The following is a 14832-nucleotide window of genomic DNA, read 5'->3' as shown; positions in this document are numbered from 1 at the left end:
GTAATAACCCCTAGCAGCCACCACCCACACCCCAAAATCACACACACTGCAAAATTACAAATGCTCAGTAATAGGAGAATGGGGGTTAAAAACCAACAAACCAAGATCCATCTGCTCGATGAATATTATTTGACTTAAAACATGGAGGGGAATTACATGGCACAATGTTTGGTACTAAAAAAACAGAATACAAGAATATGATCATAAGAGTAATTTTCAAAGTGCCCCTAAGATGCAAAGCAGGTGCCCCCAAACACCAGCTTTGCTACAGATTTTACAGTGACTGTGGCTCTCAGCAGAGCAAGGTTAAAGGAAACTAAGAAAGTTCACACATAACAAGCTAAAAGCAAGTTCTCTGGAAAGGGGAGAGACTTCACTGACCTTCATCTCTTCTGACCAGGAACAAACACGCCCCAGGTTTGCGAATGGATGCACCTGCTGAGAAGCAGTCTGCCCAGAAGAAGGAAGGAATCTCTTTCTGAGCGTGCCAGTTTAAAACTAAAATCCATCAACAGGCATCAAATTAAGTACAATCTTCTATGCAGAGACAAGCTTTACTGAGACAGATGCCTTAAAATCTGCATAATAGTAGTGATAAAATACAATACACTGCTGGGGCGCCTGGGTGGCTCAGTCGTTGAGCGTCTGCCTTCAGCTCGGGTCATGGTCCCAGGGTCCTGGAATCGAGCCCCGCATCGGGCTCCCTGCTCCGCAGGAAGCCTGCTTCCCCCTCTCCCAATCCCCCTGCTTGTGTTCCCTCTCTCATTGTGTCTCTGTCAAATAAATAAAACCTTTAAAAAAAAAAAAACAATACACTGCTGAAAGGCCATGAAAATCTACTGGCTATGAACCGATACAGGTATTTCCAAAGAACAGAATATCTGACTTCCTTTGACCAGGTAATCCCACATAGAAAACTATGTGCAAAGATGCTATCAGGAAAATAGGAAACATGCAATATGCAAAACAGTCCTAAGCACCAATTGGTTACTGAATACATAACAATACTGCAATCACAGAATAATGAACTACCTCCAAAAAGAATATGTGGACCATGTAAGTAGCTGGAAAAACTAATGCCAAGAAAAAAACAGGATATAAACTTGCCTAGGCCCTATGATTACATGTACAAGTTATGTTCATTTCAATATGAAACAGTCTTCTAAATAGTTGATAAAGTATGATTTCACTCATCCATGGAATTTAAGAAACGAAACAGATCAACACAGCGGGAAGAAAAAAAGAGAAAAGGGGGAAACAAGCCATAAGAGGCTTTTTTTTAAAGATTTTATTTATTTGACAGAGAGAGAAAGAGCACAAGCATGGGGAGTGGCAGAGTAAGAGGGAGAAGCAGGCTCCCCGCTGAGCAGGGAGCCCGATGCGGGGCTCGATCTCAGGACCCTGGGATCATGACCTGAGCGGAAGGCAGACACTTAACCAACTGAGCCACCCAGGCGCCCGGCCATAAGAAGAGTCTAACTGAAAGAGAACAAACTGAGGGTTGATGGAGGGAGGTGGGTATGTGTGTGCGGGGGGGGGGGGGGGGGGGGGGGGCGGCTAGGTGGGGGATGCGCATAAAGACAGCACTCGTGGCGATGAGCACTGGGTGTTGTAGGTAAGTGATGGCTCACTGAACTCTACTCCTGAAACCAGTATCACACTGTACGTTACCTAGAATTTAAATAAAAATTTGAAATAGAAATAAAAAGAAAAAAGAAAGAAAACAATAGTTGATAAATGTTACATAGTAAACCCTAAGCCCCCAAACCTGTGCAGCTACTGCAGGACAGCCTCATCTGGTAAGGAACTCAGGTCCACTCACCGGCTCCAGCCCCACAAACCATACACTAGGAATACAGCCAATCCACCACCACCACTTATAATACAAAATCAAGTAATAAAACACTTAAGGGAGGGAAAAAAAAGAGACCAAAATGAGAAAAACAAAATTGAGACCATTTTTTCCTATTTGTTCCTATTGTACAAGTAGCTCCTGACAAGTCAACAAATTTTTACCTTGATGATTTTTTCTTGCCTAGGAAAATATACCAAGATATGTTTCACTTAAAGTTTGCAAATAACTAGACACTTAATAGTGACAGTCTTTATTTTTTAAACTGAACTTCTTTTTCTTCTTAAAGAATGCCGAGTATCACTGAGTCCTTCCTCCGGAGCCCAGCAAGGCCAGATGGACAGCCCTGCCCTCGGCAGCAGCCCCCAGCCCCACAACCCTCCCAAGTCAAGGCTTTGGGACTGCAATATTTGCCAATCCCAGATTATCAGAGTGCTTTTTAATTTTTATTTTATTTTTTACTTAGAGCATGTGCACACGTGCACACAAGGGGGTGGGGAGGAGCAGAGGGAGAGACAGAATCCAAGCAGACTCCACACCCAGTGCAGAGCCCAAAGTGGGGCTCGATCTCATGACCCTGAGATCATGACTGAGCTGGTAGCTCAGTCAGTTAAGCTTCTGACCCTTGATCTCAGCTCAAGTCTTGATCTCAGCATCGTGTTCAAGATCCATGTTAGGCTCCTCAGTAGGCATGGAGCCTACTTTTAAAAAAAATTCTCAGTAGAAAACAGAAGGGTAATCTCCATGACCTTGACGTAGGCAATGGTTTCCTGATGAGACATCAAAAGTACAAGTCACACTGGGTGATGGACACTGGGGAGGGTATGTGCTGTAATGAGCACTGGGTATTATATGATCATCATTATATGATGAATCACAGACCTGGACCCCTGAAACAAGTAATACGTTATATGGTAATTAAAAATAATTTAATTATATAAATATATATTTATATATAAATTATTTAAATATATAAATATATATTATTTAAATATTTAATTATATAAATATATATTTATATATAATATATTTATATATAAATTATATAAATATATATTTTATATATATAAATATTTAAATATTTAAATAATTTAATTAAAAAATAATTTTTAAAAAGTATAAGTAACAAAAGAAAACGTAAAAGGTTGGACTTCATCAAAATTAAAGTTCTATACTTCAACTATCACACATGTGCATTCAAGAGAAATAAAAACATGTCCACACAAACATCTGTACAATGTTCACAGGAGCATTATTCCTAAGAGCCAAAAAGTGGAAACACAACCCGCAAGCCATCAACTGACGAGTGTGGCCAGCAAGCACAGTCTCGGCACACACACAAAGCTGCAGGTCCGAAGCATCGGAGGGACTGGGAGAAACCATCACCACGTCCACAGACTGCAGGACTCCATTCACAGGAAGTGTCCAGAACAGGGAAATCGCAGGGGGCAGAGAGCCAACCAGAGGCAGCCGGGGGTGAGGGTGCGGAGAACGCAGAGCGAATACTAACAGGGGCAGGCTTTCCTGTTGAGAATGAAGACACTCTGAAATCAGATGGTGCTGCCGGCTTCCTAACTCGGGAATACACTAAAAACTACCGAACTGTACACCTTAAAAGGATGAGTTGTATGGTATGTAGATTACATCTCAATAAAGCTATTATTTAAAAAAAGGTATAAAGCTTACAACAAAATAATAACACTGTCGATGCATGCAGTAAAAACAAACACTCCACTAATCAGCAGCTCATAAGAAACGGTAAGACTAAATGGGAAGAGCTATAATAGGACTTAATTGAACCTGTTATAGCAATAATTTCACTACTTTTTTGGCATCATATGCTCAAATTCAAAATGAAACGATTAAAACACTGATTCGGACCTATGATCAGCTGCGGCCAGGGCTCTGTTCTCTTCCACAATGCCTGTCGTGTTCGGTGTCATGACAGTCGGCTTCCTCGGTGCCGCATCATCACTACAGCACCCTCCAGTCTTGCACCCCAACCCCAGCCAGCAAGCCTTGACTGTGCAGCCTTCAAACAGGGCCTTATGTGAGGGTGCGGGGGTGCCACGGGGCCGTCCCCAGCCAAGAGGAACACAGCGCCACCTGCTTCTGGCTCACAAAGGTTTCCACCCGGGACGAAGGCTGAACAGGGTTCAGGTTTCCAAACGTATTAAGTACCTATGGTGCCCACTCTGCAGCCGGCTGTGGGTTCCCGCGGCAAACAAGACACAGCGAGCCCCTGATCGCGCCGAGAATCTCACAACTCAGAACTGATGTTTAAAGTCAGAGTGTCGTGAAAGTCGTCCACATTTTAAAAGTTTCAGACTCACTAGTGTGAGGAACCTTTTCTAGTGACTTGCACCATGTCCAGCTCCCACGGAGATCAGCCCCGGGCTGGCGGTCCCCGGCACCCCGCAGCGACCGACAAGCGCCAGCTCGCCACACCCAGCCCGGCAACAGGGCCGCGGCGGCCCCATGCTTCCCAGAAATCAGGCAGTCTGGTGATCTGGGGTGATTCCGGGGAGAAGCTAAAATCCTTCTAACAATTTTCATCTCAAACACGCAAAATGAAGAAGACGGAACACAGCGTCTCTTTTAAAGAGTTCCCTTCAGTTCTCAGCCCGTCCAGGCCAGGCACAGGGGACGCGAGGGTCAGAGCTGCGCACACTCTGCACATGCAGTCTCTGTGTGTGCTCTGAAATTTCCAATTGCAATTTAAGGTCTTTGGTCCAACACACACGGTCACTCCCACACATTCCAACACACTCGATGGCCTTACCTAGAATCAAACCATTTTTTTTTTTTTTAAGTAAACTCCTCTGATACTTCCATTCTCAGCCCAGTAAGCTTTACTGAACCGAGGGGGCCGACGGGTCAACACGACGTCTGCTGAGCAGCACAGGGAGGCGGGCTCCTGACCGCGCTGTCTGTGCCGCCATCACTTGAGGGCTGGGGCACTTCTGGAGGAAGGCTCACTTCCTGGGGACGTGTCCTAGCCTATTCTGGCTGCCATCGCAAAATACAACCGAGTGGCTTATAAATCACAACATGAATTTCTTCCCCACGGTCCTGGAGGCTGGTAGTCTGAGGTCAGGCGGCCAGCAGGGCTGGCTTCTGCTGAGGGCTCTCTTCTGGGCCACGGACTCCTCGTGGCCTCCTCACAGTGCACATGTGGCAAGCGAGCTGTCTGGGGTCTTTTCCACAAGGGGCTCCACCCTCACGACCTTCTGTACTTTCCAAAGGCCCCACCTCCTAATACCATCACCTTTGGGGCGGGGGTAGGATTCCCACATATGAATTTTTGGGGAGGCGACATACACCTTCAGACTGTAAGAGGACAAAACAGGGACAGAATTCACAGAGATGCTTACTTCTACTGGGGCACATCTTAACACACTGATCAAGATGACTTTTATGAGTCATCTTTGGTGGTTAAGGTCCACATCTGAAGGAGTAACCTGCTGGTTACTAAACCCTAACAGGGTGAGAACAGGAATTATATCCTCTGCCAAAAAATCCAGCTCCATTTAAAAACTCCTGGCCAAGAAATAATTCAAACTAGTAACAACCATTTTACCCAGAATTATAACAAAGAAGATGTCACTGAGCTGCACTTGATCTTCAGTTCTAACACACAGAGCCTACTCTCCCCTTCCCTGGCCTCCTGGTGGGGATTAAGTCCGCTTCCCACCCAGGAGGGCAGAGAGCACAAAAATGTGCTGTTCACTCCCTCTCAGCCACTGGCTGTTTTCCAAAGTGACATAAGCAATTTAGTAAGTTTTCGATTTTGCTTTTTATCAGTTCTGGTACAAAGATATTTTTTAAAAAAAATTTTCAATGGATACATTTAAGATCTCATTACTTCCAAAATGTATATTCACACACATTACTTAGGGAGGCGTGCCAAAACCCATCTTTAACGTAACATCCTTCCCCTCGTCCTCAGGGACATGGTGAAATCTGTTTTCCTGACAGGCCCTCATTCATCATAATACTATTTCTGTGACTTCTGTAACAACCCTAAATCCCTTCTCATCTCCAGTTATTATAAATAAATAATGATCAGGACCTACGTCCCAAATCCCAGTCATTTCCGAGGATTTCCTGCCTCGTCACAAACTCTCCCTCATATCCAAACAAAGGAAAAAAAGTAACACCATGTCGAAATGTTTTCGATCTACCTTTACCAAGGATGCCAAATGCATTTCTACTGCACAGCTCACCTTCAAACAAGCTCCTCAAAAAAAACCCCACGCACACGAGTCCTAAAGTGCATGTGCATGACCTGACAACCCAGCAGCACTTCGTACTCCCATCGGGGAGGAGGCAGTGGTCGTGCACAGACCACCATGGGCCCAAGGAGTGGTGGTGCCGACAGAAAGGCCGGCGGGAACACCACCTTCCAGCACCGAGGGTTACAGGACAGGGACCTGTAACCCTGAAACCCGCCGGCAACCCAGCATCAGGCCGCAATGCATCACTCATCAGCCTGTCCTCGAAAGACAGCATCTGCCAGGTGGCGTGGGGCGAGGCGAGGGCTCCGGGCCCCGTGCTGGGTCTGGGCGGGTCCTCGGCAGGCATTGTCCCTGGTGGTCTGCGGCTCAGGCAAAGCCCAGTGGGCACAAGGGGCTCAGAGCGGCTGCCTCCAGGAACAAACCTGAGCACGTGACTTCCGGTAACTCCCGCAGCTTCATTTTCTCACCGTTTGGGCCCCCTCCCCTTCCTCCCCAGTGTGTGCAGTATGCGGTTCCCAAGCCATGGACGATGGACTGAGGGAACTGCAGAGCCCAGGCATTCTAAGCAGCTCCTTGCTGCTGAACAACTAAAGGAAATGGCCCTGTGTGCCTTTATCGGCTGTCGGTCCCACCATGCCTGATGCCCGCATGGGAAATGAGGCTCCCCCACAGCCTGATGCTGGAACCTGCTCATGCGCCTACGGCAGACTCTCTGCTTGGCTAAAGGAGCAGGTGCTGTGGTCCAGGGCCCTGCAGTGCCTGTCCCCTCCCCCGGAGCATCGGTAGGTCAGTAATATCCCCTCTTTCATGACAGACTGGGCTGGTAGCTCTTGGCCCCTCCCCCTCAAACCTCCTGGGCCCACGTGTGAGGGGAACCCCGGGGCTTGCTCATGTGACCCAGATGTGAAGACCACATAGATTCTAGGAACCAAAATTAATACAGGCTATCTGAAGAACAGTTTCCCCTGACAATCTTTTCTCCTGTGATAAGCCTTTAAAAGGTAGTAAGAAAATAATTGCACCTAGTTACATATTTTAGAGGCTGCCCACTGGGTGATCCCAGAACAGCTGGGAGTCATGGTCACTGTGCTCAAAGTGGGACAGGAAACCACCAGCGAAGGCACGGTTAGTTCTCAAGTCTCTGTGCATTTAACAAGCATATAGAGAGGATGAAACGGGGACTGGTTAGGTCAACATCACCAAAGGGTATAAAAAAGGATTATTCCCCTAAAAGAATACCTTATCTATCTCACAGGAAAACAGAAAGTCAAAACCAGTTCTCCAAATCTGGAGAGGAACAGAGTACCAAGGACTGTGAAAAACTTCTAGGAACTCCATGTCCTGTTCACACCAACTTTAAAAGTTTTTTATTAAAAGGTGCTGCAGCCCTCACCCCCCGCCAAAAAAATCCAAGCTGGAAAAACATGAATTAAGAGGAGCAACGTGCTCCCACAAAAGAACACGGCACTGGGGAGTGGTCCTGTAAAAATAAATTCCTGGGGCTTTTGGGTATTTTAAAAAACTGATCACTAATTAGAGACTATACAAGGCAAAGAAACGGCTGTTCAGGGTTCCATCAAGGGAAGATCAACAGAACTGTGATATTAAAGTAAATCAGCTATAACGCAGTGTGAATAATGCAACAGAACAAAACTGGATTTCTCAGAGTGCGGGGTGCAAGGTGTCACAGGCCCATACCCACTCCCCAGCAGCTCAAACAGACCCAAGACAACACACGGAGGGACATTCGGTCCGGTCCCCAGGCTGCATCAACTCCATGGCAGAAATGCTGGGGGCTCCAAGAACATAGAAAACGGAAAGTCTAGCTGGTTCCTAAAAATCACTTAAACTCCTTTTTACAAATCCCCGAATCTACAGACAGGGCTTAGATTAGGAGAGGGAGGTGCGGAGGAGACCAAGGGTTTCAGGAAGGGTGTGCTCTTACAAAATCCGTACTCCACAGATAGGAGATGGTGCAACCTTATGTCTTGAGAGCTTTCTTCAGCAGAATTCCCCAGGTGTAAAGGTCCAGATCTTTCTCCACTGCCCAAATGGGAATGCACAATTTCTCCTTTTGGGAGAGGATTATGCTGAAAATTAGCGTTGCATAAATACCGTTACCTTTTCTGGTGAAAAACTCCTTGGAATATTTCCCCAACATAGCGTATTTTCGAGGGACTTTCCCCAGCAGTTCAATGATCAATGCTATGTGATCTGCATTGGGAAACATTGCCAGCAAAACAGAAACACACGACAGTTTAATCAGTACACTGCATGCAGACACTGCTACCGCCCGCGCAGACAGAAACAGAGCGCGACCTGGATAGTGGCCGGATGCACGGGGCGACCACAGCCCGGGGTGAGTTGTGGCCTTCCCTCTCAACTTTTTTAAATCAGCATAGGAATTTTGCTAGGTTGCTTTTTGAATTTAGGAGACAGGTCTGTCACCATTAATGCTACAATCAGCAGCTGCTATCCCGTTTCTGTCTGCATCATGGCGCTTTTCAAAAAGAAGAGGTACTACCTCTGCGATTGAAGAATTCCCGAGAATATTTTCCAGATAGAGCAAAGTGCCTTGGGATACTGCCTAGCAGCTCTATGATGTGGGCTATGTGGTCTATGGAGGAGAGAAAAAAAGGATACGGGAATGGGAGGGGCATAGGGAAGGATGGGATAAAAGAAGAGGGGAAAAAATTGAAATTAGTAAAAAATCAGAAATCGATTCAAATCAACAATGTCTGCGCACATCCATGCAGAGGCTCGTGGGGCTGGCGGGCCTCAGGCACCATCTGGAGCATTAACGGTGACTGGTGCCAGCCTACCCCAGGCCACCCCAGCACTGCAAGCAAGAAAGCATGGAGATGGTCAGGTTTCCAGATGGAATTCAAGCCGGAATTCCCAGGTTTTCAACTCAGCTCCCCAACAGGAAAGAGCAACGGGCAGTAGATCAGTGGACGAAAGGGCCTCAGAGAGGCTCCGCGGTCCACACAGCCTGTCCTCTCCTGGCCGCTGGGCACCAAGCCCGAGGCAAGCAGGAGGGAGGGGCGAACTCGGGCCAAGAGCTCTCCACAGAGCTGCCCATCCGCTGTGCCTGAGGGGGCTTCAAGCTCAAGGAAAAGCGTTTGAAAACCAAAACACAGCTCTATTTCAGTACAGAAACATTACTCTCCAGAAGCTCAGGCCTCTCAGGAGACCCAGCCTCAGATATGCGGCAGGCAGCGATACTCACCTTCATCTCTGGAATAGTCTTCCCCAGAATGCGGTTCAAACAAATAATCTCCCGTTGCCAGCTCAAATGCCTAGGATACAACAGATGACATGCTAAGCACTCTGTGAAGCAGCCCCAAGGCATCAACTTTCTCTCCTGTACAAGAGACCTACATTTTATGAGGATCTGATCAAACAAAAGAGCCTTCTAAAAAAGCTCAATACCAACTTTTTTCTTCCTTCCAAAAAGTTCAAAGAAATTTCAGAAATATTCTACATCTCCTCTACTGGAGGATGTAAAGCCTAAGCGCCCCCCCCGGCCCCCCAATCTGGCAGGAGGCATGTCGACCAGCAGCCATGTGCACGCCTGGCTGGGGACCGCACCCCCACTCTGAACGGCGGGACCCAGACTCGATCCAGGCCCAGGGCAGATTCATGCCTGCCCTCAACCCACAGGCTCGTGTGGCCCCCGGATATCAGGTGAAGCCAAGAGCCTCGTGTCTTAGTAACCATGAGCTATTTTCAGCGTCTCATCATTTCTTTCATTTCTGATTCAACCAAAGGAAAACCTAGAGCCACAAAAAAGGTTCTGTGGCTCCTGCCCTGTGCCCTGGGCCAGAAGGAAGCCAGTGAGGGGGACAGGGAGAGCTGGCCTGCCTCCCGGGCTGTCACTACCTGCCCCTCAGCATACCAGCTTGGGGGGAGGCCCTAGTGTTTCTGTTTCTGCTGGGCAGTCTTCTCGCCTGGCCCTCAAGAAAACCCTCAGCCCTCAGGACCACGAATTTAATCTGCTAACGATATATAAAGATGGCAACTGCCGTTGCTGTGCAGATCCAATACCATGTTTTGAAAATCTTTTTTTAAAAAGGAAAAGGCTAAATCCTATTTTTGGCTTTTGTACACTTCTACTCTGTATTAGATCTTGCTGTTCTGAAAAGCGCTCAGGGGCCCGGACCCTGAGCACTGACGCTCCGGCCCTGCCCTCCTGCATCCCCCCATTTCCTCCCCAGGCCCTGACCAGAGTGTTGGGGAGGGGCTCGCCACCATGGCCTTCCACAAACCAAGGGTGTGCGCACATGGGCCGTCACAACCACATCGTCTTTTTTTTTTTTTTTTTTTAAGAAAGGAGGGAAGTGGGGTGACAAGATGGTTGTCAGCTACCCCAATGAAAGCACCAGTTCACGAACTCAGGATCCCGCAGGACCTGGACATGCCCAGTGTCACAGAGAGTCAGCTGGTCACGCGAGCGCCGCAGGGCCAGGAAAGGTCCTCACCTGGGGCCTCTCTCCTCCACCCAATGAACAAGAAATACCGATCTCAGATCAGGGTACAAAACCTCACACGTGGCCACAGATCCAAAGGGAACAGTCAGATTTCATGGTGAATGGCCAGGGGAGTCTTCCCCGCCTGGGACGAGTCATGAGGAAAAGGGGAGACCCTCCTGGAGGAGCCGCTGCGGGAGCCCCGAGGCTGGTGCCACGGCTGCTCCTTAACCCTGCCCTGGAGCCCTCACTCACTCTTCTAGTTAGTTTGCAAAAACATTTCAATCGGGTTGAGTCCAATCCTTACAGCCTAACACTAAGGTATGTTAACTGAGTGTTCTTCGAAAAATGACCATGCTGATTAGCATGCATGTTATTTCCAGTGAAACGCTCAAAGAAGCCCACAAAGAAATGACTTAAAAGAAAAACGGAAGAGGAGAAGAAGTAAGGTGGAGCCTGTGCTGTCATGTTATCTGGTCCTAGCTCTCTGAAGAGGGACGAGCTTTTCCTAACAAAAAGGACCTGCTCAACGAAGCAGAGGCAGGGGTACACTGGAAATGTCAGCCTCTGGACTTTCTGGCCTGCCTTCGTGCCACTCACGACATCACTCCCAGCACAACCCTTACTATTACTAGGTTAATATCGGGCTTGTTCATGCTTGGGAACCGTGGGTTCCTCCTCTGTGCCTGACCAGATCCCCTACAAGGACGTGCCCCGGACCAAACTCTGTTCTCTGGTTCTGGGAAGACCAGACGCCTCTTTCTTGAAATGCCGCCCCCACACCATTCTGAATAAATAAGGGTGCCTATTCTTTCTGTGGTGTGACCAGTGCCAAGGAAGTAGCGTGAAGTCCGTCAGACTAGCTCTTCTTCCTCCTAGGGCACTCACTGGGGCTCACTGTGGAGCCTGGAGAAGGTACCTATCCTGGGGCTCTGACACTCAAGTGCAGAGCAGTCCATCCCTCAGCCCACAGAGAATTTTTAGATCACACCCACTTACATCTGGAGGGCCCCCAAAACTCAAGAAAAGGAAAAGAGGTTCAACAAGTGACATATTTCAGTTACTCTGCCTTGTTTTGTTGCCCACCTTCCTGACAACAGCGAGGGCCCCCATCAATGAGCATAAGCACTGGCTGCCTCCAAGTGGCTCTCAACTCCCCCCCGCCCCCCCCCCCCCCCGGGCATCCGTTAAGACTTAATGCCATTCATGTCATCAAGGGACTCCACGTCACACCACCACCACCAATCTGGAGCTTTAATACAGCTTAGAATCATGAATTTAATATACTGTTGTACTTCTAAACTTCAGCACAAAGATGGGGTGGGGAAACACTGCCTTGTGTTTACCACATTCTCTAGAAAGAACAAAATGGACCTCTCAGCCTCGCCCTTCTGGATGGAAGGGGGGGTGGGGAATAAGGCTTGCCCCCTTCCAGGGGAAAAAAAAAATTTCACCCTGATGACAACCAACTGATTTAAAAATTAAAAAAAAAAAGAAAAACCCAAATAACCCTCAAAGCCCTGAGGGAGTTTACATCTAATCTGGGGGAAGAGGCGGGAGGAGAAAGGAGACAGTCTGCTACTTCTGTATCACTGTTCACAGTGGAAGTGGCCAGGATGCGGACACTATGTGAGGGGACATGGAAGGCAAGACAGACAACCTGGTACAAAAGTGTACCGCCAGCTCCACCGTTATTCTCCTACCTCTGTGACCTTGTCCTATTTTTCTGGTTATATCACCAAAATTCAACACCCCAAATTAGAAGCACAGGATTTCAGAGTTGAAAGAGCCCTCAGAGTCTAATTCAGGGCAGCCTGGCGTGGCCCCTTCTGTGCCGCTGAGGGCACGTAAGGCTTGACCTCACCACATCCTGAAATGGAACACTCCTCTCCCTCCCTCTGACCCAGCCTCAGGCTCCTGCGGCTTCCGGGGGCCCCCCCCGCCCCCCCCCCCCCCCCCCCCCCCCCCCCCCCCCCCCCCCCCCCCCCCCCCCCCCCCGCCGCCCTCCTGAGTCCTCCGGAGCCCCCGCACTCCCTGGCCCTCCCCGCACAGCAGTCTCCAAATTCAAAGCAGTCACCACACGCCCACCAATTCTTTTCACCATTCTTTTCCATACCTAGCCCAACAAGCCCTAACTTTCTGATACTCACTGAAAAACTTGGTTTTAAAAATTATCTGGTATGATTTGTCAGAGCAAAGTGGCAGCAGAAAGGCACACTGTTTCCAGTCTATTTGGCCACATCTGTTGCCTGAGATCTTGATAACTTTACACAAACATCTACTTTTTTTCATATCATCTCAAACCACGCTTTTTACTGTAGCATTGGAGGGCATGCAGGCCGGCAAACTCCAAAGAATTGTTAATCTCCGAATAACAGATAATGACGTTTATTCATCATTGCTCTTTTTAGTAAGAAGACAAATGCCAAGTTTCACACACAAAGACTCTTGTTTTAAATATATCAGAGAATTTGGGGGAAAAAATAAAGTAAGAAAAACACGAAATAGCACCCCAAGCAAACACCCACCCACCCACCCCCACCCCCCAGCTAGGAAACGGGGCCAAGAAAGAGAAACTGAAATTGGCTTATGGATGAGGCCCACTCATGCTCAGCAGTTAAGTGAGAAAAAAATGCCCTGGTGAGGGCCTGGGGCACGGTGTAAACACAAGCAACCTTGCGATGCAGCCAGAAGAGATGATGACACCCGGGTGAAAGAAGAGGTGTGTCCAGAGGCCCTGACGAGAGACGCCTGCGTGTTCTCTCCGGGAACAGACTCAGTCAGAGGGGATACGTGCAGCTGCTGTGTCCTGAAAGTCAGCGGACAGCCTACAGCAATAAGCCAGAATATTCCCTAGAGTCTGCCTTATAAAAGGAGAGACATTAAACGTTGGCACAGAGGGAAGTGCTTTCCTCTGCGGTAAGGTTTGTCAGGGGTCACCAAGGAGGGTTCCCGCCTTTCGACCTCAATCTTCCCCTCAGACACCACGGCCTCGCCGTCCTCCACGGCACGAGTGAAGGGCAAACCTGCACACGGCCTGCAAGCTTTTGGAAACCAGGAGGAATTACTTGAAGTGACTTTGTCACCACAGCAGAGGGTGGGATTCTCGGGGCGGCAGCCCGAGCAGGGCCTTGACCAGAGATTGTCTGTCACAGGACTAAACCAGACACGCCCAACCCCCACCCCCACCAGACATGCCTGAGAAGAATTCTTCCATTTCTCAAGACACTCAAGACAGCAACTTTGCCCTCACCCGTCCCACAGTGGACAAACCTCACAGTCTGGGAAGCACAGAGCACACGCAGCAGCGGCGCTGGCCCCTCGTGAGCACTAAGGGGATGAGCCCTACACAGAACAAAATGGCCACGGCCGTTCTTACCATGCACGCTGTGCTCCAAATGTCAGCAGGCGTGCTGTAACCTGCTCCTATCAAAACCTCTATGGATCTATACTGACGAGTCTGGATGTCTTCTGTGAAGTGTTTATGCTGGAAAGGAACACATTGTATTACTATGGAGGAAAACAGACATTAAAAAGGAAAAAAAGTATCTTCTAATACACGATCATGAGCAAAATGTGCTAGAAAGAAAACTCTACTTACCACCCAACAAGCGTTTCCCAGGTCGGCAATTTTAACTCTAATTTTATCTGCGTTCCGTGGATCCAGGGGATTCACCAACAAGTCGGCCGCCCGAGTTTTTGCTGGCATGAGCAAACAGCAGGACAGTTAGTGCTTGGGGCAAGTGGCATGCGTGTGTGCACACGATGTTTGCCGGGCACAGTCTCCTTTTTTAGAAAAGTGATGGGATGATCATTTAGGCCTGGAACCCTGTAAGTTGAACTCAACAGAATTTTAAATTCTTGGTCTCTATCCCTGGAAGATATTTCATAAAAGAGAATGCACTGGGCTGCCCAGACACCTCCCTGACCCAGCCTTGTCCCTTCTTATATCCCTGATGCCTTCACCTCTAGGTCGACCCTACTACTCGGCTCCTTTGTGCGTCTTTCTAGCCGCTCCTCACTGCATCACAGCCCACAACGGACCACATCGAACCCACTGGTATGCTATCACGTGAAACACAAAGGTAGTGAGGACACGGTCCTGGGGGGCCAATCCCTTTGTAAGTGACACACAGTTCACCTGGTAACCACGTCACCTACCTCTCCTTCTGCTTGGGCTGAGCACACAGACCTCAAAGATTAGATGATACTTGATTAAGCAATACAGATTAAAGGCCATGGCTAATCAACTTGGGTTTAGCCCAAATTTAAA

General features: G+C 48.4%; 1 protein-coding gene across 17 annotated transcripts in view; it reads right to left on the bottom strand.

The window, feature by feature from the left end:
• Positions 1-14832, bottom strand: part of SRPK2 (SRSF protein kinase 2) — a 247824-nt gene that overhangs the window by 6232 nt on the left and 226760 nt on the right. For 11 of the 17 annotated variants that reach the window (XM_027574830.2, XM_027574835.1, XM_027574832.1 and 8 more), the window contains 5 exons: positions 14161-14261; positions 13939-14046; positions 9320-9389; positions 8615-8707; positions 8212-8304 (listed from right to left, as the gene is read on the bottom strand). In XM_027574830.2, coding sequence (XP_027430631.1) covers positions 8212-8304; positions 8615-8707; positions 9320-9389; positions 13939-14046; positions 14161-14261 — 465 coding nt within the window. The remainder of the gene's footprint in view (positions 1-8211; positions 8305-8614; positions 8708-9319; positions 9390-13938; positions 14047-14160; positions 14262-14832) is intronic. The other 6 variants (XM_027574839.2, XM_027574824.2, XM_027574829.1 and 3 more) reach the window with 4 other exon arrangements.

This window comes from Zalophus californianus, chromosome 12, assembly GCF_009762305.2.
Source record: "Zalophus californianus isolate mZalCal1 chromosome 12, mZalCal1.pri.v2, whole genome shotgun sequence".
Lineage (NCBI taxonomy): Eukaryota > Metazoa > Chordata > Mammalia > Carnivora > Otariidae > Zalophus > Zalophus californianus.
The sequence above is the reverse complement of the archived record's forward strand: the minus strand, read 5'-3'. Positions and strand labels throughout refer to the sequence as shown.